Source organism: Crocodylus siamensis, chromosome 6 (assembly GCF_052110815.1).
Source record: "Crocodylus siamensis isolate JL-2025a chromosome 6, ASM5211081v1, whole genome shotgun sequence".
Lineage (NCBI taxonomy): Eukaryota > Metazoa > Chordata > Crocodylia > Crocodylidae > Crocodylus > Crocodylus siamensis.
In genome coordinates, this window is record NC_143400.1 from 27,489,145 (window position 1) to 27,517,108 (window position 27,964).

At 51.9% G+C, this 27,964-nt stretch overlaps 2 protein-coding genes and 1 long non-coding RNA gene across 6 annotated transcripts in view; 1 reads left to right on the plus strand and 2 right to left on the minus strand.

Moving 5' to 3' along the window:
* Positions 1 to 109: 109 nt before the first annotated feature.
* LOC149861971 (serine protease 27-like) lies at positions 110 to 5,680 on the minus strand. The gene is made up of 5 exons (XM_090054801.1): positions 3,991 to 5,680; positions 3,603 to 3,765; positions 3,029 to 3,300; positions 2,074 to 2,243; positions 110 to 1,473 (listed from the first exon to the last, which is right to left on the minus strand). The coding sequence occupies exons 1-5, from the start codon at positions 4,082 to 4,084 to the stop codon at positions 1,279 to 1,281; spliced, it is 894 nt and encodes a 297-aa protein (XP_089910927.1). The 5' UTR covers positions 4,085 to 5,680; the 3' UTR covers positions 110 to 1,278.
* A 92-nt stretch (positions 5,681 to 5,772) lies between these two features.
* Positions 5,773 to 27,964, minus strand: part of LOC149861972 (uncharacterized) — a 30,818-nt gene continuing 8,626 nt past the window's right edge. The window contains exons 4-6 of one of the 3 annotated variants that reach the window (XR_016443235.1): positions 25,214 to 25,306; positions 24,652 to 24,697; positions 5,773 to 5,998 (exon numbers count right to left, since the gene is read on the minus strand). This is a non-coding gene — a long non-coding RNA (uncharacterized LOC149861972). Of the gene's footprint in view, positions 5,999 to 23,429; positions 25,307 to 27,964 lie in introns of those variants that run through there. The other 2 variants (XR_016443234.1, XR_016443233.1) reach the window with 2 other exon arrangements.
* On the plus strand, positions 19,408 to 27,788 carry LOC149861973 (serine protease 27-like). Of its 2 annotated transcripts, none has more exons than XM_090054774.1 (6): positions 19,408 to 19,848; positions 21,093 to 21,125; positions 21,591 to 21,753; positions 21,859 to 22,130; positions 25,236 to 25,405; positions 27,178 to 27,788. In XM_090054774.1, the coding sequence occupies exons 1-6, from the start codon at positions 19,740 to 19,742 to the stop codon at positions 27,430 to 27,432; spliced, it is 1,002 nt and encodes a 333-aa protein (XP_089910900.1). In that variant the 5' UTR covers positions 19,408 to 19,739; the 3' UTR covers positions 27,433 to 27,788. The 2 variants fall into 2 exon arrangements, with proteins under 2 accessions (XP_089910900.1, XP_089910899.1); XM_090054773.1 differs by having other exon boundaries at positions 25,979 to 27,316.

A 27,964-nucleotide genomic window follows, 5' to 3' on the forward strand; every position in this document is an offset into this window, starting at 1 on the left:
GGGAACTGAGACACACCAGCATAGTAGTTAGCAGATGTCTTTATTCTGCCTTCCCAGACAAGACACGTTATATTTGTAGGCATATTGTATACTGAGAGATACGGTAGATTGGTGCCTTTTTGGGATCTCAAAGCAGCCAGTCCTTCAGACCCCCACTTCAGTGAGGAAACTGAGGCACAGCAGTGGGTTGAATGGAGACCTCTTCATTCTTCTGTCCCCAGCTAAAATGTGTGTCATAGTTGTAGGCCTGTTATATACTCAGAAATATGGTAATTGGCCTATTTATTGGGTTGTCATAGCCCCCAGCTCTTCAGTGCACCCATTCAGTGGGGAAACTGAGGCACACCAGTGGGGTTGAAAGAAGACCTCTTTATTCCCCGCCCCCCCGGCTAAGACACGTCATATTTGTACACACATTATATACTGAAAAATATGGTAACTGGCTTGTTTCTTGGCCTGTAATGGCCCCCCTGCCCCACTTTTCAGCCCCCCTCATTCAGTGGGGAAACTGAGGCACACAAGCGGGGTTGAAAGAACTTCATTTTCATCTCCCCCTCCTCAGTGTCATATTTGTAGGCATATTATATACTTAAATATATGCTAATTGGCTGGTTTCTCATAGCCCCCGGCACTTCAGCTGCCCATTAAGTGGGGAAACTGAGGCATGGCAGTGGGATTGAATGGAGAGCTTGCATTCTCCCATCCCCAGTGAAGTGTGTCATCGTCATAGGTGCACTATATACTCAGAAATATGGCAGAGAGGCCTGTTTCTGGGTGCATTATACCCACTGACCCCCCACTTCCAGTGAGGAAACTGAGGCACATCGGTGTCATTGAACAGAGCCCTCTTTATTCCACCATCCCCAGATAAATTGGGGGGCATAGAGGTAGGCACATGATACCCCCATAAGTACAGTAACCAGCCCTGAGTGGAGGAGGGGGTTGGGCATGATACCCCCACAAATATGGTAACCAGCACTGAATGGGGGGGAGGTTGGGCGTGATACACGCATAAATATGGTAATGAATGGTGTGGGGGACCTGCCCCACCCACCAGCTCAGCGTGTGTGAGGGGCCCGGGGGAATTGCGAGTCACGCGTGTGTGCACAGCTAGGCACGGCTGGGCACGTTCAAGGCAGGGCATGTTTGTGGGGGAGAGAACCCAGGTGTCCACCCCCTGATAAAAAAATCCAAGGGTCCAAGACCCCCCACAAATAAAAATGAACCCAAGGGTTCCCCCCAATAAATAAAAAAGACCCCAGGTCTCCAGGACCCCCCTCAGGAAGATCCCTGGTATCCACCCCCCATGAAGGCGATGCCAGGCACGTGCTGCTGGATCCAGTCCCGGTAGGTAGCCAAGGCGATGTAGACCCCGGGGCGGTTGGGGCGGGCGCAGCCGTCGCCCCAGCTCACCACCCCAGCCTGCACCCACGTGGCCCCCAGGGGGCAGACGAGGGGCCCGCCCGAGTCACCCTGTGCAGGGAGAGAGCGACAGTTAGCGGCTGCTGGCTCTGGGGTTAGGCACAACTGCACAGAACAGCTGAGATGTGGCTGGCTCTGCAGGGGGAACGGCTACACTGAACCACCCTGAGATGTGGCTGACTCTGCTGTGGAAGGTGGAAGACAGCCAAGTATAACAGCTGAGATGCAGTTAAATCTGGGGTGGGAATGACTGAGATGCAGCTGACTCTGGGGTGGGTGGGTACAATGGCATATAAGAGACCAGAAATGCAGCTGGGTCTGGGGTGCATGAGTGGAAACAGCTGCATATAATAGTAGTGAGATGCAGCTGACTCTGGGGTGGGAATGGCTGCATCGAATCACCCTGAGATGTGGCTGGCTCTGGCGTGCGTGGGTGGGAACAGCTGCGTATTACGCCAGTGAGATGCAGCTGACTCTGGGGTGCGTGGGTGGGAACAGCTGCGTATTACAGCAGTGAGATGCAGCTGACTCTGGGGTGGGAATGGCTGCATGGAACAGCCCTCAGATGCAGCTGGCTCTGGGCCCCCCAGCCGTGGAAAACACCCCCAACCCCTGCGCCCCGTAACGGCGGTCTCTGGGGTGTGCACTCACCTGGCAGGCGTCCTTCCCCCCCCGGGGGTACCCAGCGCACATCATATCCTCCTGGATGTCATGGGCACCAGGCAGTGGTGGTACCCCTTCCTGGTAGAGGGCGTTGCAGGCACTGCGCCCAATGATCGGCACCTCCAGCTTCTGCAGCATCTCAGGGGGCTTCAGGTCCACTGCAGGGGGGGGAAAAATTTGGACTGGTTCATATAGACTGGACTCGAGTAATATGGACTGGTCCATATAGAGGGGCTGGGAGGGAGCTGGGGGGCCTGGACTGAGCCATAGACCCCAGGACCCAGGGGGAGACTGGACTGAACTAATTCAGACTGATTCATATACCCTAGGAAGCGCTGTGGACTGGTCCATATACAGGGTTTCGGGGGGTCTGGACTGAACTATACACCACAGGGACTGGGTGTGGGGGGCAAACTGGACCAGTCCATCTAGGCTGAGCTGTTGGGGAGGGGACAGCTAGGATGATATGGACCAGTCCATATAAAAGTTCTGGGGGACAAGGAGCTGTAGGTCCTGGGCTAAGGACTGTATCCCATGCACCACGGTAGGGGGAGGGGAATGACCAGTCCATCTAAACCAACCATGGTAGGGGATAGGATGATACAGACTGGTCCATACCCTTGGCGAGAGACATGGACAACTCCATGTAGAGAGCCTGTGGGGAGCTGTGGGAAACGGGCTGAGCCAAATATCACAGCAAGAGGGAGTGGGGAGGAAATGGACTGGTCCATCTAGTCTGATCTGGGGGAGGGGCAGGCAGGAGGATATAGACCACTCAATATACAAGGTCTGAGGGTACCTGTGGGGCTTGGACTGGCCCATACACCCAAGGGACTGGGGGAAGGAAATGGACCGGTCCATCTAGACACAGAATGGGGGGTGCGGAGGAAAGGGTTTCAGTGGGCTGATCTGGACTGGTCTATATAGGTCCTCAGCTCCTCACCTCCATCCTGGATGTTGCCCCAGCCGGTGACCCAGCAGCGGGTGCTGGCAGGGAAGTGGACCCCGGCATCTGGGAGACAGATGGGGCTGACACGGGGGCTGAAGGTCACAGGCCGGACCAGGCGCAGCAGGGCCAGGTCCCCGCTGGAGGCCTCGCCCACGTAGCGTGGGTTCACCACCACCATGCCTGCTGCCACCACCACGGCCTGGGGGCCGGGGTCCTGCAGTCGCACTGCGCCCAGCAGCACCGAGAACAGCGCAGGGTCACGGGACCTGGGGAGGGAGGGCAGACAGTGAGAACCCAGGCATTCGGGCTCCCAGCCCCACTGCTCTCACCCCCCACCCCAGGGAACACAGGCGTCTGGGCTTCCAAACCCCCTGATACCACCCCTCCACACCCTGGAGAACCCAGGAGTCTGGGTGCCTCCTCCCCAGAGAACCCAGGCATCCATGCTCCCAAACCCACTGCTCCCACCCACCTACCCACCCACCCACTCTGGAGACCCCAGGCATCCGGGCTCCCAGATTCCCTGCTCCCACCCCCCATCCCCCACCCCAGGTGTCTGGGCACTCACTTTTGGAAGCAGTGGGCGGCTGTGAGCACCCATTGGTGGCTGATCAGGGACCCCCCACAGAAGTCGGTGCCATTGAGGCGGACGCTGACCTGCCAGGGGAACTCGCCTGCCTGCGCATCTGTGCCTCCCAGGATGCGGGTTGAGGGACCCCGGAGCCCACACTCTGGGAGGAGGGAGAAGAGTGGGGTGAGCCCAGTCCCACCCAGACAACCCAGGCGTTGGGGCTCCCGGCCTCACCTACACCCACCCCCCATCCCCAGACAACCCAGGCATCAGGGCTCCCAGAATCCCCTACACCTACCCCCCCACCCCCAGACAACCCAGGTGTCCAGGCTCCCAACGTCCCTTACACCCACCCTGCAAGGAACCCAGGTGTCTGCATACTCACTCTCCACCACTGTGCTCTGTTGAGGCCCTGCAGAGATAGAGATAGTGTCAAGGGGGAGGAGACACACAGCTCTGGATTCCCTCCAAGATCCCATCTACATAGGCCTGGGTGCCCAGTAGGCAAGAAGGGAGTGTTTAAACCCCCTGGGTGAGCAGAGGGTCTCTCATTCTCCTAGGCCCCTGGGCTTGGCTGGCAGGGAGGGAGGTTAGGAGGTGATGTGGCCCTATTGGGGGTGGGGGGGAGTGGGTGGGGGCGTCTGGAGTGGAGAGGGAGGTGCCTCAGTCCGCTAGGCACAGTGGGTAGGGTGGATGGACTGGCAACCTGACCCAGGGGGATTTGGTGCAGATGGATGGAGGGAGAGATTGGGGGGGCGGGGATGAAATTCATGGAGATTCTCTCTATGTGTATGTGTACACACACACACACACACACACACACACACACACATAATCCAGGTGTCCTGGACACCCGCATACAGAATCCAAGCATCCAGAGGACATTACACATGGAGAACCCAAGTATCCGGGGCCTGCACACGCACACATGCAAACAGACAAGGGGATGGGGAAGGCTGGATCCACAACACAGCAGATGTGCAGGGATGGAGGCATTCACATATGGATGGACAGAGGAGGTGTGCATCTGTTATATGTACATTGTGTATATGTGTTGTGGGTGCACACAACATATGTTGTGCATATGTGTATTGTGTATATATGTGAGTGCTGTATGTGTGTGCATGTGTGTGTATTCTATATATGTATGTGTTGTGTATGAGTGTGTGTGTTGTATATGTATATCATACATACACATATATATACACAATACACATACACACACACACACAAACACCCCCCCACATACCCTTCCCATCCATCTATTTGTCTATAGACACGCACACGCACACACACCCGCCCCCGAGGGGTGAGAAAGGCTTGTCCCATGACGCAGCAAATGTGCAGGGACGGAGGCATTCACACTGGGAGAGACAGACTGACAGAGGAGAGCGTGCATGTCCGTGTCAGTGTGTGTATGTCCATGTGTACACACAGTGTGTGTGGAAAGACAGCAGCTGTGCAGGGGCGGAGGGCCCCACCACACCAGCACAGACAGATGGACAAGGTGGGGAGCGACGCACAGGCAGGGACCCAGGTACAGCACAGAGACAGATGATGGACACACACACACACACACACACACCCATATATATATACACAACACACACACATATACACAAAACACACACACACAACCAGATCCCATGCCCCCTTCCCAGTGACAGGAAGACTGAGGGCAGCTGAAGAACCCCCTCGAGCTCCCGCCACCCTTCCCATAAGCCCCTGGGGGTCTCCTCCACCCCTCACCGGTCTCACCTGAACGCCGCAGACAGCCCCCAGGACCCAGCAGCCCAGCCAGGATCAAGCCCACAAGGACCACCCCCACAGCCCAGCCTGGTCTTCTCCCTGTCTCCATGGTACCAGTGCCAGGATCTCTTCCTGGGGTGCCGGGCACTTAAATACCCCTCCCAAGGCAGCTGGGATGTGGGGGAGAATGTGGATTGGCCGGTCGAGCAGAGATTGCCCCATGGGGTTGCCCCATGGCTACCGGTTTCCTTCCTAGCCTCAATTTCCCCCTTGGCTAAATGCTCTGGGGTGTAGATGGGGGGCTTTTTTGCCCTCTCCTCCCTCCCCTTCCCCAACAAATGCCCCCTTGGGCGGTCTCCCATTTCCCCCAAGCAGGCCCAGCCCCAGTTCCCCCACAACTTCCCCCTGCCCCGCCATGCCAAGAGGGAGTGGTATTGATTGGGAAATTGCGATGGCAATGGCGACATTCCAGGAAACAGGGCGGGACGTGACTCACAGATCATTACCTCATTGGGCAACCTGGGGCCAGGTTAGGACGGGTCATCAGTGGGGGGACAGGTTCGCGCCAGGGCTGGGTGACGCATGGGAAAGTCAATGGGGTGGGAAAATACGGTAATTCCATCGTCATGGAGGCATCCAGACTCCTGGGTGAGAAAATACGGTAATTCCAGACTCGTGGCAGAGTCAATGGCCTGGGACAATACGGTAATTCTGTCTTCACAGAGGGGAGTCAGCAAGCCAGGAAACAGTAATTCAGTGAGCATGGGGGAGTCAGAAGGGTGAGAAAATACGGTAATTCTGTCCTCATGGGGGAGTTGGCAGGCTAGGAAAATACAGTAATTCAATCTGGGGGGCAGCAAGGAGGGGGAATATGGTTATTCCATTCTAAACAGACTCAGCAGGCTGGGAAAATACGGTAATGAAATACTTACAGAGGAGTCAGCAGGCCAGGAAAATACAGTAATTGCACTTCCCTTGCCTCACTGCCCCCTCCCGCCTGAACCAGCAGTGACTGCTCAGCCAAAACCTGAAACCCCACGTGCTGCGGCCCTAGAAAAGAGCCGGAATGACCCAGCGGGGGCATGGTGCAGGGGATGCAGTGACTGAGGGCAGTAACATTTGCATACAAGCAGTGATTGACAGAACGGCAGGGTCGTTAAAGCAAGGAGCGAGTTGTTAAGCTCAATCTATCCAAGGCCTGCCCCAGCCAGCTCTGCTCTCCATCCACCTGTCCTCATGGCCCCTCTTTCACTCTCTCCTTTCAGCCACCCCATGCCCTGCCCACCTGCCCCTACCCCCATCCCATAGACACCATCCCTCTCTCCACCCCATAGACAACCCACACCCTCCATCCCTCCAACCACCCCTCCCTCCCCACACCCGCTTTCTACTCACCAGGAGACCCCCAGAGAAGGGGAAGCTCTGGGCTCATTGCAAGCGGCAGGGGCGGCACCGAGTGGGCAGGGAAAAGGCCCAGTAGGCAAAGAGCAAGGGGCAGTGAGTTGGGGAGGGAAAGTCCCGAGGCGGAGGAAGAGAGCCAAGAGGAGGTGTGATGGATGGATTCGTTCATTCATTCATTGGGTGGATGGATGGACTGGTTCATTGAATACTGTGTCCAGTTCTGGGCGCCGCACTTCAGGAGGGATGAGGCCAAATTGGGAGGGTCCAAAGGAGGCCACTCACATGATCAGGGGGCAGCAGGGCAGGCCCTACGAGGAGAGGTGGCAGGACCTAAACCTGTTCAGCTTCCACAAGAGAAGACTGAGAGGGGACCTGGTGGCCATCTACAAACTGGCCAAGAGAGACCAGCGGAAAATGGGAGAGTCCCTGTTCCCCCAAGTGCCTCCCGGAGTAACAAGGAACAACGGTCACAAGCTGGCAGAGCGTAGATTCAGGCGGCGCGACTTCACGGTCAGGGCGGCTAGGATCTGGAACCAACTTCCAAGAGAAGTGGTGCTGGCTCCTACCCTGGAGGTCTCTAAGAGGAGGCCGGATAGTTACCTGGCTGGGACCATTTGAGCCCAGTATTCTCTCCTGCACAGGGGAGGGGGTTGCACTTGAAGATCTATTTAGGTCTCTTCCGACCCTGCATCTATGAATCTATCGGATGGATGGATGAATGGATGGATGGACTCGTTCATTGGATGGATGGATAGACAGATCCATTGGATTCATTGGATGGATGGACGGATGGATGGAGATGTAGGTGGGCGGACGGATGGATGGATCAAACTATGGATGATGGGTAAATGCAAAGAGGGGAGGGACGGATGAACTGTGAGGGAGGAAGTGGCCTGGATGGATGGAGGGATGGAATGGTTCACTGGATGGATGGAGGGACAGAGGAATGGATGGATGGATAAATAGAAAGGGAGATGGCCGCCTGGCTGGACACATGGATGGACGGATGGACAGGGCCCATCCAGCCTTCTGAGATGGAGGGAGGAAGAGACCGAAATGACAGGTGAGCACATCCAGCCAAGTAATCCATGACCAATCCCGCCCCGGCTTCCCAGAACTCCCCAGCTCGTTAAGAAAATATGGACCGGGGCCCCTCAGCGCTCATTCACCTTCCCCGGGCACTTCCTCCTTTGATGAGACGACCTCACCATGACCCGGCAGCCACGACAAACCCACAGGCTTCCGCTGGCAACCCGTAACGAGAGGACAATTGCTTAACGAGCAGCAGGGCCCATAATTAATACACTCACCCAGTAATTGAGAAGGTACTTACTCGCCTGTTAAATAATTCTAATCACAGCCGGATCATTGGGCAGCATATAAAAAATAGCTTTCAGCAACTAATCAACTATAAACTAATCAACAATAAATTACCATAAATTAATATTAAATAAGCACCAGTCATTAATATTAACGGCAATACTCAACTACCATATTTTCCAATGTATAAGACACAGGGTGGGTCTCTGCACCCAAGCTACAGCATGGAAAGAAGAAAGGAGCTCTGTGAGGGTAAAATTGAATATCATTCGCATAAATTAATGCTGCAGCTGAGTATTAATCAATATCAACAGCTACCATATTTTCCAGTGTATAAGACAGGCATATTAGGGTGAGTCTGTATGCACCCACTCTACACTATGGAAAAAAGAATGGAGCTCTATGGGAGTATAAATGAGTTTCAGGAGCATAAATTAATGCTGTACATGCATATTAATGAGCATCACCAGCTACCATATTTTCCCATGTACACACATATTAGGGTGGGTCTCTACACACCCAAACTACAGTACAGAGCAAGAAAGGAGCTCTACAGAAGTATAACTGAGTTTCAGGAGCATAAATTATACTCATTAATACTCATATATAACATTAAATAACTACCGTCTTTTCTATTGTGTCACATGGTGGGGGGGAGGTCTCCATGAACCCAGGCTAGAGTATGGAAAGAAAAATGGAGCTGTATGGGAGCATCACATAGTATCAGGAGCATAAATTAATTCTGTGCATGAGTATGAACAAGTATCAACAGCTATCATATTCTCCAGTGTATAAGTTATCCATATTAGGACAGGTCTCCACATACCCAGACTACAGTATGGAACAAAGAAAGGGGCTCTGTGGGTGCATACCAGAGTATCATGAGCATAAATAAATGGTTTATATGAGCATTAATGAGTATAAACAGTCACCATATTTCCCAGTGTATAAGATGCACATATGAGGGTGCGTCTTTATGCATCCAAGCTACAGTATGAAAGAAAGAAAAGAGCTCTGTGGGAGCATAACTGAGTATCTTGAGTATAAATGAATGTGTTATATGGCTATAAATGAGTATAAATAACTACCATATTTTCTAGTGTATAAGAAACAGATATTACGGCAGGTCTCTACATACCCAAGCTACATTATGGTACAAAAAATTAGCTCTTAGGGAGTATAACTAAGTATTATGAGTATAAATGAAGGCTGCAGGTAAATATGAATGAGTATGAATAACTACCATATTTTCTAGTATATATGACACATATTAGAGAGATTTTCTACAAACCCAAGCTACCACATAGAACAAAGAAATGAGGCCTTTGAGAGCATAACTGAGTACATGAGTATAAATGTACGTGGTTGATGAGTATTAATGGGTATAAAAAGCTACCGTACTTTCCAGTGTATAACATATGCATATTAGGATTACAGAATGGAACCAGGAAATTAGCTTTTTAGGACTATATAGAGAATTGGAAGTATAGATGAGTACTGCACATGATTATTAATTAGCATAAATAATTACCATATTCTCCAGTGTAAAACGACACAGGTATTAAGGTGGAAAAGTAAGGTTGTTTCTGTAGTAAGGAATGCCAGCCTAATACACATGCAAATGTCCACACATGCATGAATACCAGTTAATATATGCAAAATGCATATTTGTTTCATAGTTTCATAGTTAGTAGGGTCGGAAGGGACCTGACTCTCTGCCATGGCAGGAAAGAGTACTGGGGTCAAACAACCCCACCAAGGTGTACATCTAGCCTCCTCTTAAAGACCCCCAGGGTAGGAGCCTGCACCACTTCTCTTGGAAGTTGGTTCCAGGTCCTAGCCACCCTGACCGTGAAGCCGTGCCTCCTGATGTCTAGCCTCAATCTAGCCTCTGCCAGCTTGTAACCATTATTTCTAGTCACTCCTGGCGGAGCTCAGGGGAACAGGCACTCCCCCAGTCCCTCCCGATCCCCTCTGACTAGTTTGTAACAGGCCACAAGATCCCCCCTCAGCCTTCTCTTGTGGAGGCTGAACAGGTTCAGGTCATGTAGCCTCTCCTCATAGGGCCTGCCCTGCTGCCGCCTGATCATGCAAGTGGCCTCCTCTGGACCCTCTCCATGTTGTCCACATCTCTCCTGCAGTGCAGCGCCCAGAACTGGACGCAGTACTCCAGCTGTGGCCTGACCAGTGCCACATAGAGGGGGAGGATCACCTCCCTGGACCGGCTCAAGATGCATCTGTGGATGCATGACAAAGTACGGTTGGCCTTCCTGACCGCGTCCCCACACTGCCGGCCCATGTTCATCTTGGCATCAATGATGACTCCAAGATCCTTTTCCGCCTCTGCACTGACGAGAAGGGAGTTCCCACCCTGTAGGTATGGTGCTGGTTCTTCCTCCCCAGGTGCAGCACCCTGCACTTGTCTGTGTTGAATCCCATCCTGTTCTCATCCGCCCACCCCTGTAACCTGTCTAGTTTGATTGTAGCCTATTCCTCCCTTCTAGTGTGCCCACGTCCCCCCACATCTTAGTGTCATCAGCAAATTTGAACAGGGTGCTTTTCACCCCCTCATCCAAGTCACTGATGAAGATGTTGAACAGTGTGGGCCCGAGGACCAAGCCCTGGGGGACCCCACTGCCCACATCCCTCCAGGTCGAAAATGACCCGTCCACCACCACTCTCTGGATGCGGCCCCCCAGCCAGTTGGCGATCCAATTGACTGTGTGGGTGCCGACACCACAGCCCCCCAGTTTCTTAATGAGAACGGGGTGAGAGACAGTGTCGAAGGCCTTCCGGAAGTCCAGGAAGACTATATCCACTGCTACCCCTGCATCTAATGATTTGGTGACCCGGTTGCAGAAGGCCGCCAGGTTGGTCTGACAGGACCTGCCTTGAATGAACCCATGTGGGTTTCTCCTAAGCATAATCTCCCCTGCTGGCCCCTCGTGGATATGCGCCAGGATAATTCTCTCAAAAAGCTTCCCCAGGATTGAGGTAAGACTAACTGGCCTATAGTTCCCGGGTCCTCCTTCCTCCCTTTTTGAAGATGGGAACCACATTGGCCCTCTTCCAGTCCTCTGGCACCACACCAGAGCACCACGAGTGCTCATACAGCCGTGCCAGGGGGCCCGCAATGACCTCAGCCAATTCCCTCAGCACTCGGGGGTGGAGATCATCCAGACCAGCTGATTTGAATACATCCCGTCCCTCCAGATGTTCCCTGACTAGGTCCTCTCGGACCCTAGGCCTGGGTGTGCCTCCCCTGGGGCCTACAGGGGTCCCGGTGGAGGGGATGACCTGGTCCCTGCTCAGAAAAATGGAGGCAAAGAAATTCTTAAATAGGTTTGCTTTGCTGTCTGGTCCGACGACCAGACTTCCTAGTGTGTCCTGCAGGGGCCCCACGTTACCCGGTACCTTCTTTTTGCCCCCTATGCATTTAATAAAGGGCTTCTTGTTGTCCTTGATCCGGGAAGCTAGTCCCAGTCCCATCTCCGCCTTGGCCTTCCTGCCCCCCTGCATCCCCGAGCAACCGCAGTGTAGTCCTCCCTGGGGATGGCCCCTCCCTGCCCCTGGGTGTGCACCTCCCTTTTAGCTAGGAGACGTTCCCAGATGCTTTTGGTGAGCCATGGGGGCTTGTGTGCCCTCCTGCTCCCTTTGATCTATGTTGGGATTACCTCCCTTTGGGCTTGGAGGATCATCTCCTTAAGGAACGACCACTCTTCCTGGGCAACCGACTCCCCTCCCCTCTGGGACCTCAGTCCTTGTCCGACATTTCTCCTTAGCTCATTGAAGTCTGCCCTCCTGAAATCTCGGGCTGCTGCCTTGCTGTAGGCCTTTGTGTATGAGTGCTAATTAATATATTCAAAATGCATATGCAGGGACTTCTAGATAAACAGCTATGGACTAATTAATGGATGCATGGACACACTAATGTAGAGAAATTATTAATTAAAGCAGAGATATACTGACTTCTAAGTTGAAATAAGATGCCTATGCATAAGCTAATATGAATATGCAAATAACCACAGCCCAGTAATATTTAAACACAGGGACCCATACCACATTCCTGTACATACACCCATAGGAATATGCAAATAGCCACAATCCAATCACAATATTTAAATACACCGGCCCATACAGAACCCCTATGCATATGCCATTATGAATATGTAAATAGCCACAACCCAATAATATTTAAGCATGCTGACAAAATGATAATAATAGTACTATTACTACTGGCAATAATTACTATTATTAATATTATTAACTACTAATAGTGGCAGTAACATTATTTATATCATAATATTATAATATGATGTGTGTGTGCATAATATTATCATTATTATTACTATTATTATGGTAACAATCATAACAGCAAAATAATGTCAAGACAATACTGATAAAGCTATTATGAATGTGCAAAGAGGGACAACCCTGTAGTATTTGAATATACTGATATGAAAATAATAATAATAATAATACTGATGATGATACTAATATCAATTATAATCAATAATAATGGTATTAATACTAACACTAATAATTATGTTAACATTAATACTAATAATGTTAGTATAGCAACACTAATTTTGTTAACACTTATTAACACTAATACTAATTAACACTAATACTAATGATAGCACTAATAATGATAACACTAATAACACTATTATTTTCACTGCTACTAATACTACCAACACACACAGTGCTCCTACTGCTTGAACTGTGACTGATGTTACCAAGACACAGAGTACTCCTAGTACTTATGCTGCTATTAATGCTACCAAGATGCACGATACTCCTAGTACTCCCACTCTGACCAAGACACACACTGCTCATAGTATTTACTGCTAATACTAGTAAGAAGCTAAGTACTCCTAATACACTGCTACTAATGCTACCAAGATTCACAGTGTTCCTAGTATTTGCATTGTCACCAAGAATCATTACTCCTACTGCTAACACTGCTACTAATACTACGAAGACACACAGTGCTCCTAGTGCTTACACTGTTACTATTAGCAAGATGCACAGTACTCCTAGTACTCGCACTGCTACCCAAGATGCACAGTACCTGTAGTACTTACATTGCTACTACGACTAGCTGTACTTACATTGCTAGTAACTGCATCCAGTTCTGTGCGCCCCATTTCAGGAGGGATGTGGACAACATTGAAAGGGTCCAGAGGAGGGCTACCCACATGATCCAGGGACCACAGGCCAGACCCAGAATGAAAGACTGCGGGACCTAAACCTGTTCAGCCTTCACAAGAGAAGGCTGAGGGGGGACCCAGTGACTGTCTATAAACTCACTAGAGGGGACCAGAAGGGTTTAGGGGAGACGCTGTTTCTCCTAGCGCCCCCGGCATGACAAGGAACAATGGACACAAGTTATTAGAGAGTAGGTTTAGATTAGACATCCGCAAGAACTACTTCACAGTTAGGGCGGCTAGGAGCTGGAACCAGCTTCCTAGGGAAGTGGTGCTGCCTCCTACCCTGGGGGTCTTTAAGAGGCTTGATGACTACCTGGCTGGACTCAAATCAGGCAGGGGGTCGGACTTGAAGATCTACAAGGTCCCTTCCGACCCGACTTCTATGATTCTATGACTACTAAGACTCACAGTACTCCTAGCACACTTACACTGCTAAGACTTACTGTACTCCTAGCACTTACACCGCTACTAATACTACCAAGACTCACCATACTTCTAGAACTTACACTGACTAATACTGCCAAGAAACATGAGTCCTAGTGCTTACACTACTACTAATACTACGAAGACACACAGTGCTCCTAGTTACTAACACTACACTAATATTACCAAGGCCCACAGTATTCCTACTGTTTACGCATCCTATGAAGACATACAGTACTCCTAGTCCTTATACTGCTCCTGCTACCACTGATACTAACGCTTATACATCTACCACTACTACAACCCGTGGTGTGTGTACTACTAATCCTACCCCCGATGCTTGTACTACTGCTACCACTAGTAATACTTGAGCCAGTAGCACTACTGTTTATGTGACTACTCCTATATTGCTACTTCTGCCACTAGTAACACTACCACCACCTACACTACTAACACTACTGACACTACTGCGATCGCTAATCACAATGTTTACACTACAATTACTGCTAATACTCACATTACCTGTGTCAATAGGATGATGCTAGGACTTCTGCAAGTACCGCTGGTAGTATTAATAGAGCTACCTTACTATTAACATCCTTGGTGCTACCACCACTGCTTCCACTGCTGCTAATACTACTACAGAGAGTAGTACTACTACTTCTACTACCACTATGACTGCTGGCATTTAGATCACACCTACTACCCACAACTTACACTGCTCATGCGCTACTACTACTATGGCAGATACTCACTGTACTAATATGCCTACACTGTACGAACACTTACAGTGTTATGACTACCGTCATGATTGCCTTGCTCTGACTCCAGCTCCATCCCCGCCCAGGGAACCCAGGTGTCCAGGTCCCCTGCCCAGTATCCCAGTATAGGGGTGGCTGGGAGCCCACACACCCAGCTTTTTGAGACTTGGCTGCTTTTGGCCACATGGGGGCAGCAGAAGCTCTTGGATGCAGCTGGGGCCCTATATGATCTAGAGGGGAGGGGAGGGGGGGAGAGTTTAAAGGGCCAGTGCCTTATTTCTGGTCTGTTTCTCCCTACTTGAAGGGGTGGGGAGAGCAGGGGTCACCCACAGCTCAGAGGCACTTGGGGGGTGGGGGGTTGCAATGACGCCCAGGCTGCTTGGGGAGGGAAGCCCTGCCCCACAGTGACATCACAAAAGTTGCCAGGCATCAGGATCTGGGAAGCAAATTGGGTGGATGAAGCCACAATCCCCATCGGCAGAGACCCAGGAGTCCCGGACATGGACACGGATACACACACATTGATGTCCGGGGCAGACAGACAGTCAGATGCACACCAGGTGTGCCACACACGCACCCACACAAGCACACACGGACACACAGAACCCAGGTGTCCGAGACAGACAGACAGTCAGACACACACCAGGTGTGCCACACACACATTCACGAACGCACACACAGAACCCAGGTGTCCGCACAGTCAGATGCATATTGGGTGTGTAACACACACACGCACACACCCCAGGCATCCAGGACATGCATTCGCCTTCCCCTTGCCCAACTCCCTGCCCCACCCGCCCCCCATTATGTCACTCAGCCCTCCCACACCTAATTGCCCCAATTACCCCATGAGGCCCCACCCCTTCCAATGACTCCCTTGGGGCCTGTGTCCATGCAGGGCTCGGGGTCACATCCTGAGGTCACTACTGGTCTCGGGGTCAGCATTAGAGCCAGGTGTCTGGCCTCCTTCCTCCTCTGCTCCCACCACCCACCCCAGAGCACGCGGGCATCTGGGCTCCCATAAACCCCTGCTCCCACATCTCCCCCACTCCAGGGAACCCAGGCATCCAGGCCCCCAAAAGTTCAATGGGAAGAATTCAAACCAGATTATCTGGGATAGGGGGATCTAGGAGACCCTGGATTATCCCTGCAGCTGGGATTAGATTAGGATCCAGAGTCCAGCTGGGAGTTCACTGTGGTTGGATAGTAGAGGAAAGGTCAGGGTAGGGTGGGGTCAATGGGATTAGGTCAACATGGAGCCATACTACAGAGGTTAATTCAGAAATGACATCACATCAACTAGATCATGTTCATTTAAATAGCAGTGTGTGAGATGTGATGAGTCCATAACCCCAGAGAGTAGAGCGTATGAGATTACGGTGGGGGAGATGGGGTGGGATTAATGTAGAGGCAGATTAAGTGGTTGTTGTTGATGAGGAGATGAGAATGGGGTGGGACAGGGGATGAGATTGGGATGGGGTAGGATTGGGGTGGGATTGGAACTAGGACTTCAGTGAAATGGGATGAGATTGGGATGGAATTGGGGTGAAATTGGGGTGGGATGGGATGAGATTTGGATGAGATGGGCTGGAGCCAAGGAGATTAGATTATTCTGGTTTAGATGGGATTGTGTTGAAATAGAGCCAGAAGAAGGGGATTTTTTTTGTAGACTAGGTAGGAATAAATTAGATTTGATTTGACTAAACTTGAGTATTTTAGATTAAATCAGATTAATTAGTTTAGGATAAATTAGGTGAGGTTAGATTAGGTTTGACACAGAACAGAGCATCAGAGATTAAATTATGGTGCATAGCTCAAATTGGATAGACTGAGACAGATAACAAGAGTTTTATAGCTGACTATTTCAGAATCCACTAGATTATGTCTGAGCAGATACAATCAGTTAATACCAGATTAGACTGGGCGAGGTTACAATCTAGTGGTTTGTAATAGGACAACATGATCCAGACTGTTTGATTAGTCTGGATTAGATTACAAAACACAGGCCGCATCTACATACGTAATGACAGGGTTGTCAGCATCTCACCTACAGTGCAGATGAGATCATCCAATGGGATCCCAGTCAAGACAGATCAAATGAGATATGGGATTAGATTACAGGGAGATAGGAGAGAAGAGAGGGGATTACAGCTAAAGTGAAGATTCATTTGGACTTGATTAGATTACAGGTGAGACCACATTAAATTTGAGGAGACTGGATTATGGTAGATTAGTTTGGATTACAAATCAGGGCAGGCCAGATTAAGGATGGGGAAACTGGATTATGGTACATTTGTTGCCATTACAGATTAGGGCAGATGGTATTATGCAGATTCTGGGCAGATTAAATTAATCTTGATTACATTACAAGGTGAGGATTGGAATATGTTTGGAATATGTTACTGCTAAGAAAGATGAGACTCAATTCCAAATAAATCAGATTAGATAGATGGTGGTTAGAGAAGAGATGAGATTAGGAGGAAAAAAGCAGATTAATTCAGGGCTGGGGGAGACCAGGTGACATGGAAGGAGACTACACTGAGGGATGATCATCTGACTGGGGGGATGAGAAGAGATGAGGTGAGATTATAGCTGGGGGAGCTCAGATTAGATTATACACTAGGGACATTACTGTAGATGGCATTATCCTAGATAACAGGTGGGAAAGATTAAATAAAATGACATTGGGAGACAAAATGAGACTAGATTACAAATGGGGTTGGGAATGGGGATGGGGAGATTAAGGATGTCATGACAAATGGTGGTACTGAAATAATATTACATGTAAATGACAGTGAGATGAGATTAGGGTCCTAATCTGGGAGATTATATGGGACAGGATTAGATAAGAAAGATGGGATTAAATTAGAATATGGCCTAGGGGAGATAAAATGACTGGGGATTATGCCTGAGGAAAATAAGTAAAGATGAGATGAAACAACAAGGGGGGATGCAATTATAACCCAGCTAAGGAAGAAGAGATGAGATTAGATGCCAGAGAGGGGAGAATAGAGGGAATTAGATGGGCTGGGTGAGAGCTAGGAAAGGTGGGATTACATGCCACATGGAGGAGAGGATATCACAGCAAAGCAGGAGAGAGAATACAAATGGGATTATATTACATTAGATAAAATTATTTTAAATCAGGATAGATTAGGTTAGACTACTATAGATTAGGATGACAGACAGGGAAGTGAGGAGAGATGTGGTTAGATTACACTTGGAGGAAAGGAGATGATATCAGAACAAGACAGATGGGGATTAGATTAGACTAGTTAGGATCAACCTAGACTGGATTAGACTTTTTTAAGATTAGAATTACAGCCAGGGAGATGAGAAGCGATGAGGTTAGATTCCACCTCGAGGAGAGGAGATGATATCAGGGTGAAGGAGGATGGGGGGGTGAGAAGATGGGATTATGTACAACTAGGTTAGATCAATCTGGATTAAATCAGTCTAGATCAGATTAGATTATATAGATTAGACAATTATATATTAAACTATTATACATTAGACTCTAATAGATTAGACTATGATGGATTAATATTACAGGGAGGGAGATGAAAAGAGAGAGTTAGATTACACTTCTGGGAAAGGAGAGGATATCACAGCAAAGGAGAACAGGGGAGATATACTGGGATTAAAGTTCATTAGATTAGACTATATTAGGTCAGACTAGTTCAGATTAGACAATCCTAGATTAGAATTACAGGCAGGGAGGTGAGGAGACATGAGGTTATATTACTCTTGGAGGAGAGGAGAGGAGACGATATACCCATGAAGAAGATGAGAGAGTAGATTAGAACAGATTAAATTAGAATAGATTATCCTGGATTAGATTAGAATCCTCTAATTTAAGGTTACAGCCACAGAGGAGAGGAGAGTAGGTGGGGAAAAGGCTCCAATCCTGGCGCCGTTACCATTCAGCATCCCGGTGCCCCGCCGAAATCCCAGGCCAGAGACCACGGTGTCCCAGCGACAGGATCCCAAAGGCCACACACCCCTCAATTAGACAGGATTAGCCCAGGGATTGGCCGACAGCCACGCCCTTCACCAGGGATTAACCTCCCTTCTCCCACCAGCGGCTCGGGCGGGACCAGCGGCATAGGGGCAGGGACAGATGCCAGTGCAGCTGGGCTGGGAACAGGGCCCGGTTTCCCACCAATGGCGTGCCACTGCTCTGTGTGGTGGGTGTGGGAGTATAATGGCATGCTCATTACATGCACGGAGCTGGGAGAGGCTCATCAAAGTACAGCAGGCCTCAGATGACCTCACCCTCCCCTCCTAACCCGGACCACGGGGTGCCCTGGGAGGGGAATGTGGGGGTGGGGGGAGCCCGGATGCCTGGGCTTTCTGGGGCAGGAGAGCAGGGCATGCTGAGAGCCCAGACGCTTGGGTTCCCTGGGGAGGAGGTAGAAGAGCCCATAGGGTCAGGGGTTAAGAGTAGGGTTATGGGTAAAAGTTAGGGGTAGAATTAGGGTTAGGGTTGGGGTCCCTGGATGCCTGGGATCCCTGGGGTTATGAGAGAGTAGGAGCAGGGGATTCTGGGAACCTGGACACCTGGGTTCTCTGGGAGAGGGGGTAGACAAGCCCATGGGGTTAGGGGTCAGGCTATGGCTATAATTAGGTTTGGGGTATAATTATGGTTAGGGTCCCGGATGCCTGGGTTCTCTGGGAGGGAGGGAGGGAGGGAGGGAGGAAGGGAGGGGGACTAGGGAGTGGGAGCAGGGGATGCTGGGAGCCCGGATGCCTAGGTTCTCCGGGAGAGAGGGTAGGGTTAGGGGTAGGGTTTTGGGTATAACTAGGGTTGGGGTATCATTAGAGTTAGGGTCTTGGATGAGGGGAGTGGGGCTAGGGGGTGAGAGCTGGGGATGCTGGGAGCCTGGCCGCCGGGGTTCTCTGGGGAGGGAGTAGAAGAGCCCATAGGGTCAGGGGTTAGGGGTAGGGTTATGGATAAGGTTAGGGGTATAATTAGGGTTAGGGTTGGCTTCCCAGACACCTGGCTTCCTGGGATGTGGGTGTGTGGGATTCAGGGGTTTGGGAGCCCTAATGCCTGGGCTCTCCAGACAAGGAGAAGACACCCCCCCACCCTCCTGGGGTTCCCGGTCCGGACTCCTGACTTCCCTCCTTCCGCACCTTCCCTCCCCTCCCTGCTGGAACCCGTCAGACAGCTCCAGGCCCCACCCTGCCAGGGTATTTAGGCTCCCGCTGCCCCACAGGGATTCCTGGGTCCCATCTCCAGTGGAGGGGGGGCCCCATCTGGCAGGATGGGGGATGGCCGCAGGGCCTTGCTGCTCCTGGTGCTGGGCCTGGCCGTGGGGCAGGAGCCCAGGATCTTTGGCGCCAGCTGCAATAGGACTCGCATCCACGGCCCTGGTGAGACCCGAACACCTGGGTTCTCTGGGGGTGAGGGGCGGTGGGGGGGGGGCGCTGGAGCCCAGATGCCTGGGTTTTCTGTGGTGGGGTAGAACGGCCCATAGGGTCAGGGGCTAGGGGTAGGGACGGTTATGGTTAAGATTAGGAGTATAATTAGGGTTGCGATCCTCAGATGCTTGGCTTCTCGGGGGGGTGGGGGCGGGGATTAGGAGCCCAGACACCTGGGTTCTCTGAGGCAGGGGTGGGAGCCCAGGGGGTTCTGGGAGCCCAGATTCCTTGGGAGGAGGGTGGGATCCAATGGGTCAGAGGCTGCCTGGGTCCTGTATGTCTCTGTGTCCCAGATGCCTCCAATGTTGTATGTGTGTGCGTGCGCACATGTGTTTTTGTCTATGTCCCAGATACCGGGGTTGGGGGTGTCCCAGACATCTCCCATGTTGCGTGTGTGTGTGTGCATTTGTTTTTCTGCATGTCCCAGACACCCAGGGCTGGGGGGGAGGGGTTGTCCCAGACACCTCTCGTGTTGTGTGTGTGTGTGTCTTGGGCACCCGGATTCTGTGTATATGCTTGTGTGCGTGTGGCCCAGATGCCTGGCTTGAGTGTGTGTGTGTGTGTGTGTGTGTGTGGCCTGGACACCTGGGTGTGGGTGTGTACTAGAGACCTGGGTTGTGTGTGTGTGTCTGTCCCAAGGCACCTGGGTTGGGTGTGTGTTTGTGTCTCGGGCCAATCCAGCATTGTGCGTGTCCCAGATACCTGGGCTGTGTGTGTGTGTGTGGCCCCGATCCCCGGGTTATGTGCGTGTTTGTGTCCCCAACACCTCCCATGCTGTGTGTGTGTATGTGTCCCTGACACCACTTGCAGTGTGTGTGTGTGTGTGTGTGTGTGTGTGTGTGTGCGCATGGGCGCACTCGTATCCCATACCCCTAGGTTTATGTGCATTTGTCTGTGTCCTGGACACCTGGGTTCTGTGCAAGTGTCTCCCAGATGCCGAGGGTGTATATGTGTGTGTGTGTGTGTGTGTGTGTGATGCGATGCCTGGGTCCACTTGGCTCCCGTGACTCACCCAGGCATGTTGACAGTTTCTGGGCTCCTTCCCAGACGCTACCCCCCCCCGCCGCCCCGCCCCAGGCTGGGAGGCAGCTGCCAGCAGAGGTGAAGCCAGTCGAGGGCACATGTGGGGGGTGGCTGGGTGCTCGGATGCCTGGGTTCTCTGCTAGGGTCTCACCCCTCTCTTCTCTGCCCCCTAGTTCCCCACACCCCGTTGACCCGCTCCAACCAACGTGAGTATCCATCCCATCAACCCTTTCTCTACTGGCCTACTGAACTTTGCCAGCTCTTGGGGACAGAACCAGCTGGCTTACATCAACCAGTTGGAGCCCAACACGGCTGGGGGGGCAGGGGGCCTGGAGGTCAGGTGGGACAGAGGGGTGGGTGCCCAGACCCCTGGGTTCTCTGGGAGGGGAGCTGGTCTGGGGGTGGGATGGGTGAAGCTGGTAGGGGATGAGCTCTACTAGCTCTAAAGGCTCTCTGGCAGGGGAGGGGGTGGGTGAGGGAGAGCAGGGGGTGCTGGGAGCTGGGACACCTAGGTTGTCTGGGCAGGGGGTGGGAGCTGGGGGCGAGAACAGCAGGGCTGGTAGAGGATGAGCTCTACTCATCCTAATTTCTCTGGCAGGGGAGGGGGCAGGGGCCCAGGCGCCTGGGCTCTCTGGAAGCGGCTGACTCCCCTCCCCTTCTCCTCTCCGCAGTGTGTGGGAAGCCCTGGACCCTGAACCGCAACGTGGGGGGCGTAGACTCAGCCGAGGGGGAGTGGCCCTGGCAGGTTAGCCTGCGGCGGCATGAGAAACACCTCTGTGGGGGGTCCCTCATCGCTCCCCGGTGGGTCATCACAGCTGCCCACTGCTTCCAGGCGTGAGTACTAGCCCCTCCCCGCCCCCTGTGGTGTCCCTCACTCCTGACCTGTAGCCCCCACCGCTTCTCAATAACCTCCCCTGCTTCCTCTCTCCCGGGTACCAGGAGCAAGGACCCCTCCCAATATGTGGTGCTGCTGGGAGCCTACAAGCTGGAGAGCACCCAGGACCATAAGGTGCCCATGCATGTCACACGCATCATCGTCAACACCCGCTACGCCGGTGAGGCTACGAGTGGTGACATTGCCCTGGTGGAGCTGCGGAGGGTGGTGCGGTATTCTGACTACATCCTACCCATCTGCCTGCCCGCCGCCAGTGTCCAGTTCCCCCCCGGCATGATGTGCTGGGTCACCGGCTGGGGGAATATCCGAGAAGGAGGTAAGCTGGATTCTGGGCCTGGCCTGGAGGCCCCAAAATGGGGCATGAGTTTATGTGTCCTGCCATCCCTGCCTGCCGGGCAGCCCTGCAGTCATAGAGGGTCCTTCATCCATCCATCCATCCATTTGTGTCCCCTTCATCCATCTGTCTCTCCATCCGTCCAACCATCCATCTCTATGAACCCCCTAAGAATCCATCTATGCATCCTTACATGCCCTTTCATCCATCATCTCCACATATCCTCTCTCCATCCATCCATCCATCCCCATAACCCCATCCATCCATCCACCTGTTCATCCACCCATCTTCCTACCTGTCTACCTCTGTGGTGATTGTGCCCATCCATCCATCCATAGAGGCTATGTGAAGATTGGATGGACAGACGGATGGATCTCCACATGATCTCCACATGATCACTATCCATCTGTCCATCCAACCCCATACACCCCCTTCCATCCATCTACCCATGCACCCAGGTCCAAGAGTGTCATCCAGTTATCACTTCATCCCCATGTATCCATCCACTCACCCATCCATCCATCCTTGTACACACCTCCCATCCATCTATCCATTCACCCACCCACCCACCTACCTAGCTCTGTGGTGGTTCTGTGCACATCCATCCATCTCTACAGAGCCTCCATCCATCCCTCCATCCCCACGTGTCCATTCATCTATCCATCCATCTGTCCATCAGTTCATCCATCCTCCCCGACATATCCCCCTCATTCATCCATCCCCACACCCACCTTCATCCATCCATCTGCCCATCTCTATGAACTCCATCCATCCCTTCATCCATCTCTATGGGGGGGTCCTGTGTCCATCCACCTCCCTCTGTGTCTGTCCGTGTGCCCATCCGTCCATCCCCTACCTATCTATCCATCCATCCACACCTATGTACCCCCTCCATCCATCCACCCCCACAACCCACACCCAGCCCTACCCCTACCCTCACCTCTATCTCCATCAATGTGTTATACAGCCATAGAGAAGTCAGGATGGACAGGACCTCCAATCCACCCACCTGCCTCAGGCAGGATTAGGTCTATCCCAACAGAGGAGACTGTATGGTCACCTTGCTGGGGTCACCTGACCCCAGTTGTCTTTCCTGCTTGGTGCAGGGCCTGGACCTGATGATCTTTGGAGGGCCCTGCTGGCCTTACAATCTATGAATCACCCCATACGGCCATAATCTAAACTCTACCTTCAGCCCTGACACAATACAGACCTAACACCACAGCCTGCCCCTCACTCCTGACTTGCAGCCCACCTCACCCCCCCTGCCCCAGGGAACCACAGTAGCCAATGTCCTTCTGCATCATTTAATTTATCCCTTCTGAGTTGTCCATCGAAATTCAGCCTCTCCAAGTCAAAGAGCCAAGATCCGAACCACCAAACCATCAACATTCAAACGGGTGACTCAGGCCTTTTAATCAAGACCCCATCATCAAAATCCTATCCATGATTCATAGGGGCCCTGCTGCACGGTCAAATGAAAGCCCAGCTACAAAGTCATGACACATTTTCAAGCACTCGCTTTGTAGCAGGTGGCCTCGCTTTGTACCTGGACAGACATTTTTGTGGTATGAGAATTACTTTGCATCTATTGCATGATGAGCCAGCTAATTGGGTGATCCCACTTGGCCAGTCTACATTTAGTGAGCACCTGCACAGTGAATGGCATGATATATGTAATGTGCGGCACACTCGGCATCCTGTTGTTCAAATTTAAGAGAAAAAATTCAGGCTCATTAACTGCAACCAGATTTGGCAACATTCAAATCAGCCATTCAGGCTTGTTAATCAAGACCCAATCGTGCAATTCCAACCAAATTTCTGTCAACGATTCAGGCACATTAATCAAACTCCGACCTCCACCTTTCCAATGGGCATCTCAGACATTTTAATTGCTACCTGATGATCAAAATTCAGCTAATGACTTGGATATATGTACCCAGAATCCAGTGATTAAAATTCAGGAAAAAACTCAGGCTTGTTAATTGGAACCGGATTTGGCAACTTTCAAATCAACAGTTCCGACTTGCTAATCAAGATCCAAACATCCAGAATTCAGCCAACGATTCAGGGACATTAATCAAATTCTGATCTCCGCCATTCCAATGGGCAGCTCAGACATTTTAATCACCACCCGATGATCAAAATTCAGATATATTTCCCTGAAATGCAATCATTAAAGTTCAAGAGAAAAATCCAGACTCGTTAATTGAAACCTGATTTGGCAACATTCAAATTAATACTTCAGACTCATTAATCAAGACCCATTCATCAAATATCAACCATTATTCCAACAACGATTCAGGAATCTTAAACAAGCACTGATCTCCACTGTTCCAATGGACATCTCAGACATTTTAATGGAGCCCCAATCATCACATTTCAACCAGAATTTCATCCAGGATTCAGGCCCATATTCGTTGCAACCACCTAAAAGGACAATTCAGACATTTTAATCGCAAGCCGATAGTCTAAATTCGGTGCACGATTTGGATGTATTTACCTGAAATCTGGTTGTGCCAGTTCAAGAGACTGCTCCGCGTTGGTGGCTGAAACCCAACCCGTCAGACATGTTAATCAAGTTCCAATCAGCACAGTTTCAATCGAAACCCAGTCATTGCGAATCCCGCTGGCGATTCTGGCATAGTAATCTAGCCCCAAGCCCAATTCAGCCATGAATTCAGAGGCACGAATTGAGTGCCAATCCTTAGCACTCAAGGGCTGAATCATGTGGGCAAATCAAATCCCAACTGTCACACATCAATAATCTATTTGGGGATGTTCACAATGGTCGACCTCCAGGCCCATTAATCAAAGCCCGATTAATCAAGGCTTGACTGATCCAGACCCGGTTGTCTCAATCCAGTGAAAACCAGTCCCTGAAAATACCCACCCATGCCCACAAAAAATGCCTTGATAAATTGAACCCATCTGGATGGATGGAAGCTCAGCCCCATCCAGCCACCAACATGGGGACCCAAGGGGGTGTCACGGGTGCACCAGCTCTTCCCTGGTAGGTAGGGGGAGGTGTGAGGGATGCTGGGATTTGGGCCAAGGCCTCTCACCTCTGTGTCTGGTCTCGGGTAGAGGACCTGCCATCTCCCCAGACGCTCCAGGAGCTCCAGGTGCCCATCATTGACCAGAAGACCTGCCAGAATCTGTACCACAAGGACATGGGTGAGGGCCTGCCCCGTAAGGACATCCAAGATGACATGATGTGCGCCGGCTACGCTGAAGGCATGAAGGACACTTGCAAGGTGAGGCTGGGGGGACCCAGGAGTCCCCCCCCCCCCCGCCCGAGATCACCCTCCTGGGCCCATCTCCCCCTCCCTGTCCTGGCTTCAACCATTTCCCCAAGGCTCCAATCCCTGGGCCCAAGTGTGGGTAAAGGGGTGGGACACTAGGACCATGGAGCAGAATGGGGACAATGGAGGGATGGCCAGATACCCTGATCCCCACACACACACACACACACACACACACACAACCCAGGCATCTGCGCCTAACGCACACGCACACACAAAACCCAACTGACCAGCAACCACACACTACACATCTCCTATACTTCCTCTATTTATTCATTCTCTATCCACCTATTCATTCTCTATCCATCCATCCCTCCCTCCATTCATCCCTCCTTCCCCCATGTCCTATCCATCCATCTCCACTTCATCCATCCGTCCAGCTGTCCAATGAACCAGTACATCTATCCATCCATCCATTCATCTAATGAACCAGAGTCTCCCCCCATCCCCTCTTCAACCCCCTCCCCTCCATCTTCATCTTCCTCCATCTCCTGCCCATGACCCCAGCTCTCCCGCTCCCCCCAGGGTGACTCAGGTGGCCCCCTCGTCTGTAAGGTCTCCAGTGAGTGGCTCCTCGCCGGCATCGTCAGCTGGGGCGAGGGCTGTGCTGTACGCAACCGCCCAGGCGTCTACACCCGCCTGACATTCTACCAGGACTGGATACACCGCCACATCCCCAACATTGAGTTCGTGGAGGTCTCAGATACCAAGGATGGTGCCGGAGACAGGACGGGGGACCCCATCTTCACTCTCCTGCTGACCCTGGGGCTGGTCCTAGGACAGATCTAGGCAGGGAGAGGGCACAGGGGTATGGGGTGGGGTCCCTTGCATTGCCTTTTGGTGCTGGAGGGGATGGTTTAGAGTGAGATGGGGTGGGGCTTGGGCAGGGGGTGGGGCAACAGAGCCATCCACCCACGCAGCCTCCATCCAGCCATCCCTCTCTCCATCTACATAATCCACATCCATACATCCATCTACCCACACATCTACCTACCTCTATGGGGGTCCTGTGTCCATCCAGCCAGCCACTCACCCACCCACCCTTCCATCTACCTCCTTCCATAGGGGTCCGGTGTCTGTCCATCCATCTGTCCATCCATCCACCCATCAACCAATCCATCCATCCATCCACCCACCCAATGAACTAGTTCATCCATCCCTCCCTCCCTCCCTTCCTCCAATGCACGAGTCCATCCACCCAGTGATCCAGTCCATCCATCCATCCATCCATCCAACCCAACCAGCTTCAGCTAGAAGTCACTTCCTCTTGCGTCTCATCTATAATAACCTATCTGTGGGGCAGAGCTAAAGGGGACCATCACATGTGTCTGGTCCCTTTCATACCTACAGGTAGTCTCTGGGGATATGCTGCTATATATCAAAGGAGGCGGGAGGGAGGGGAGAGTAGGGTCTAGTGGGTAGAGCTGCCAGGACACCTGGGTTCTATCCCCAGCTCAGGGAGGGGAATGAGGCCTGCTAGGTTAGAGCACAAGTTCTGGGGGGCCAGGGTTACCTGGGTTGTCTCCCAGCTCAGGGAAGACAGTGGGCCCCAGATACCGGGGATCTGTCTATCTTATGCTGGGGAGTGGGTTCTAGTCATTAGAGCAAAACCAGGGAGGTGGGGACACGGAAAAGGGGTGGGGAACCCGGATGCCTGGGTTCTTTCACCCCATCTCAGGGAGAAAAGCAGAGTCTGGTCCTCAGGGTAACATCACATCTTCCAGCCTCTGCTGTGTGACTACAGGCAAGTTGCAGATCCCGGCCGCCCTCCCCCATGCCTCAGTTTACCCGTCTGTAAAACGGGCATGTGTTACACTGTCCTACCTCGTGCAAGGGCCAGGAGCCCTTTGGAAGCCCCTTTTGGTGGAGGAGGAGCGGGGCAGAGCAAGGGAGGGCAGACGGGGGACCCTATCCAACTCCCGCTTGCTCAGGGCATGAATCCTGTGTTCTTTCTTGTGTTAATTATTAAAACAAAATGAGAAAAGCCTGGATGTGGCCTTGTGAGGTGGTGTCCATCCCCGATTGAATGGGTGACATTGGTAGGGTTCAGATTGAATGCTCATTGGCATGGGAGGAGTGACCGGGACCTGGGTGGGGCTAGCCAATCTCAGATCCCCCAACTCAGCAGCCTTTCCAGCCCCAGGCCAGGGTGCTGTGAAGCCAACCTAGCAGCAGATAGATAATCCCCGGGAAAGACTCGCCCAACCGGTTGCGCAAGACCACTAGGCCACGCTGCCCTGATCTCCCAGGTGGATGTCTCTGCTGGGATCAGGAAGTGTTGCAGAAGCCAGAAAGGTGCCAGAGGACTGTAGCACCCTCTGGAAGTCACCTCAACCCTGGGGACAGGATCTGAAGCAGCTCAAGAAAGGGGTTGGTGAAGCACTGAACCCCCCCTGCCCTCCCAGGAAAGAACCCAGGTGTCCAGACAGTTGGGCTATGGAGGCTGGGAGTGGGTCTCAGTTGGTCACTGGGTGCTCTGGCTTCATCCCATTGGCTGGGATGGCCATGTTG

Coding starts and splice junctions, on each gene's coding strand:
- LOC149861971 (XM_090054801.1), bottom strand. CDS start 4,084: ATGGGATCTTGGAGGGAATCCAGAGCTGTGTGTCTCCTCCCCCTTGAC. Junction 3,301..3,602: donor GCCGCCCACTGCTTCCAAAA/GTGAGTGCCCAG, acceptor CTCCCTCCCCAG/GTCCCGTGACCCTGCGCTGT. Junction 1,474..2,073: donor GGGGGAAGGACGCCTGCCAG/GTGAGTGCACAC, acceptor CTCCCTGCACAG/GGTGACTCGGGCGGGCCCCT.
- LOC149861973 (XM_090054773.1), top strand. CDS start 19,740: ATGGGGGATGGCCGCAGGGCCTTGCTGCTCCTGGTGCTGGGCCTGGCC. Junction 19,849..21,092: donor GACTCGCATCCACGGCCCTG/GTGAGACCCGAA, acceptor TCTGCCCCCTAG/TTCCCCACACCCCGTTGACC. Junction 21,754..21,858: donor GCTGCCCACTGCTTCCAGGC/GTGAGTACTAGC, acceptor CCCGGGTACCAG/GAGCAAGGACCCCTCCCAAT.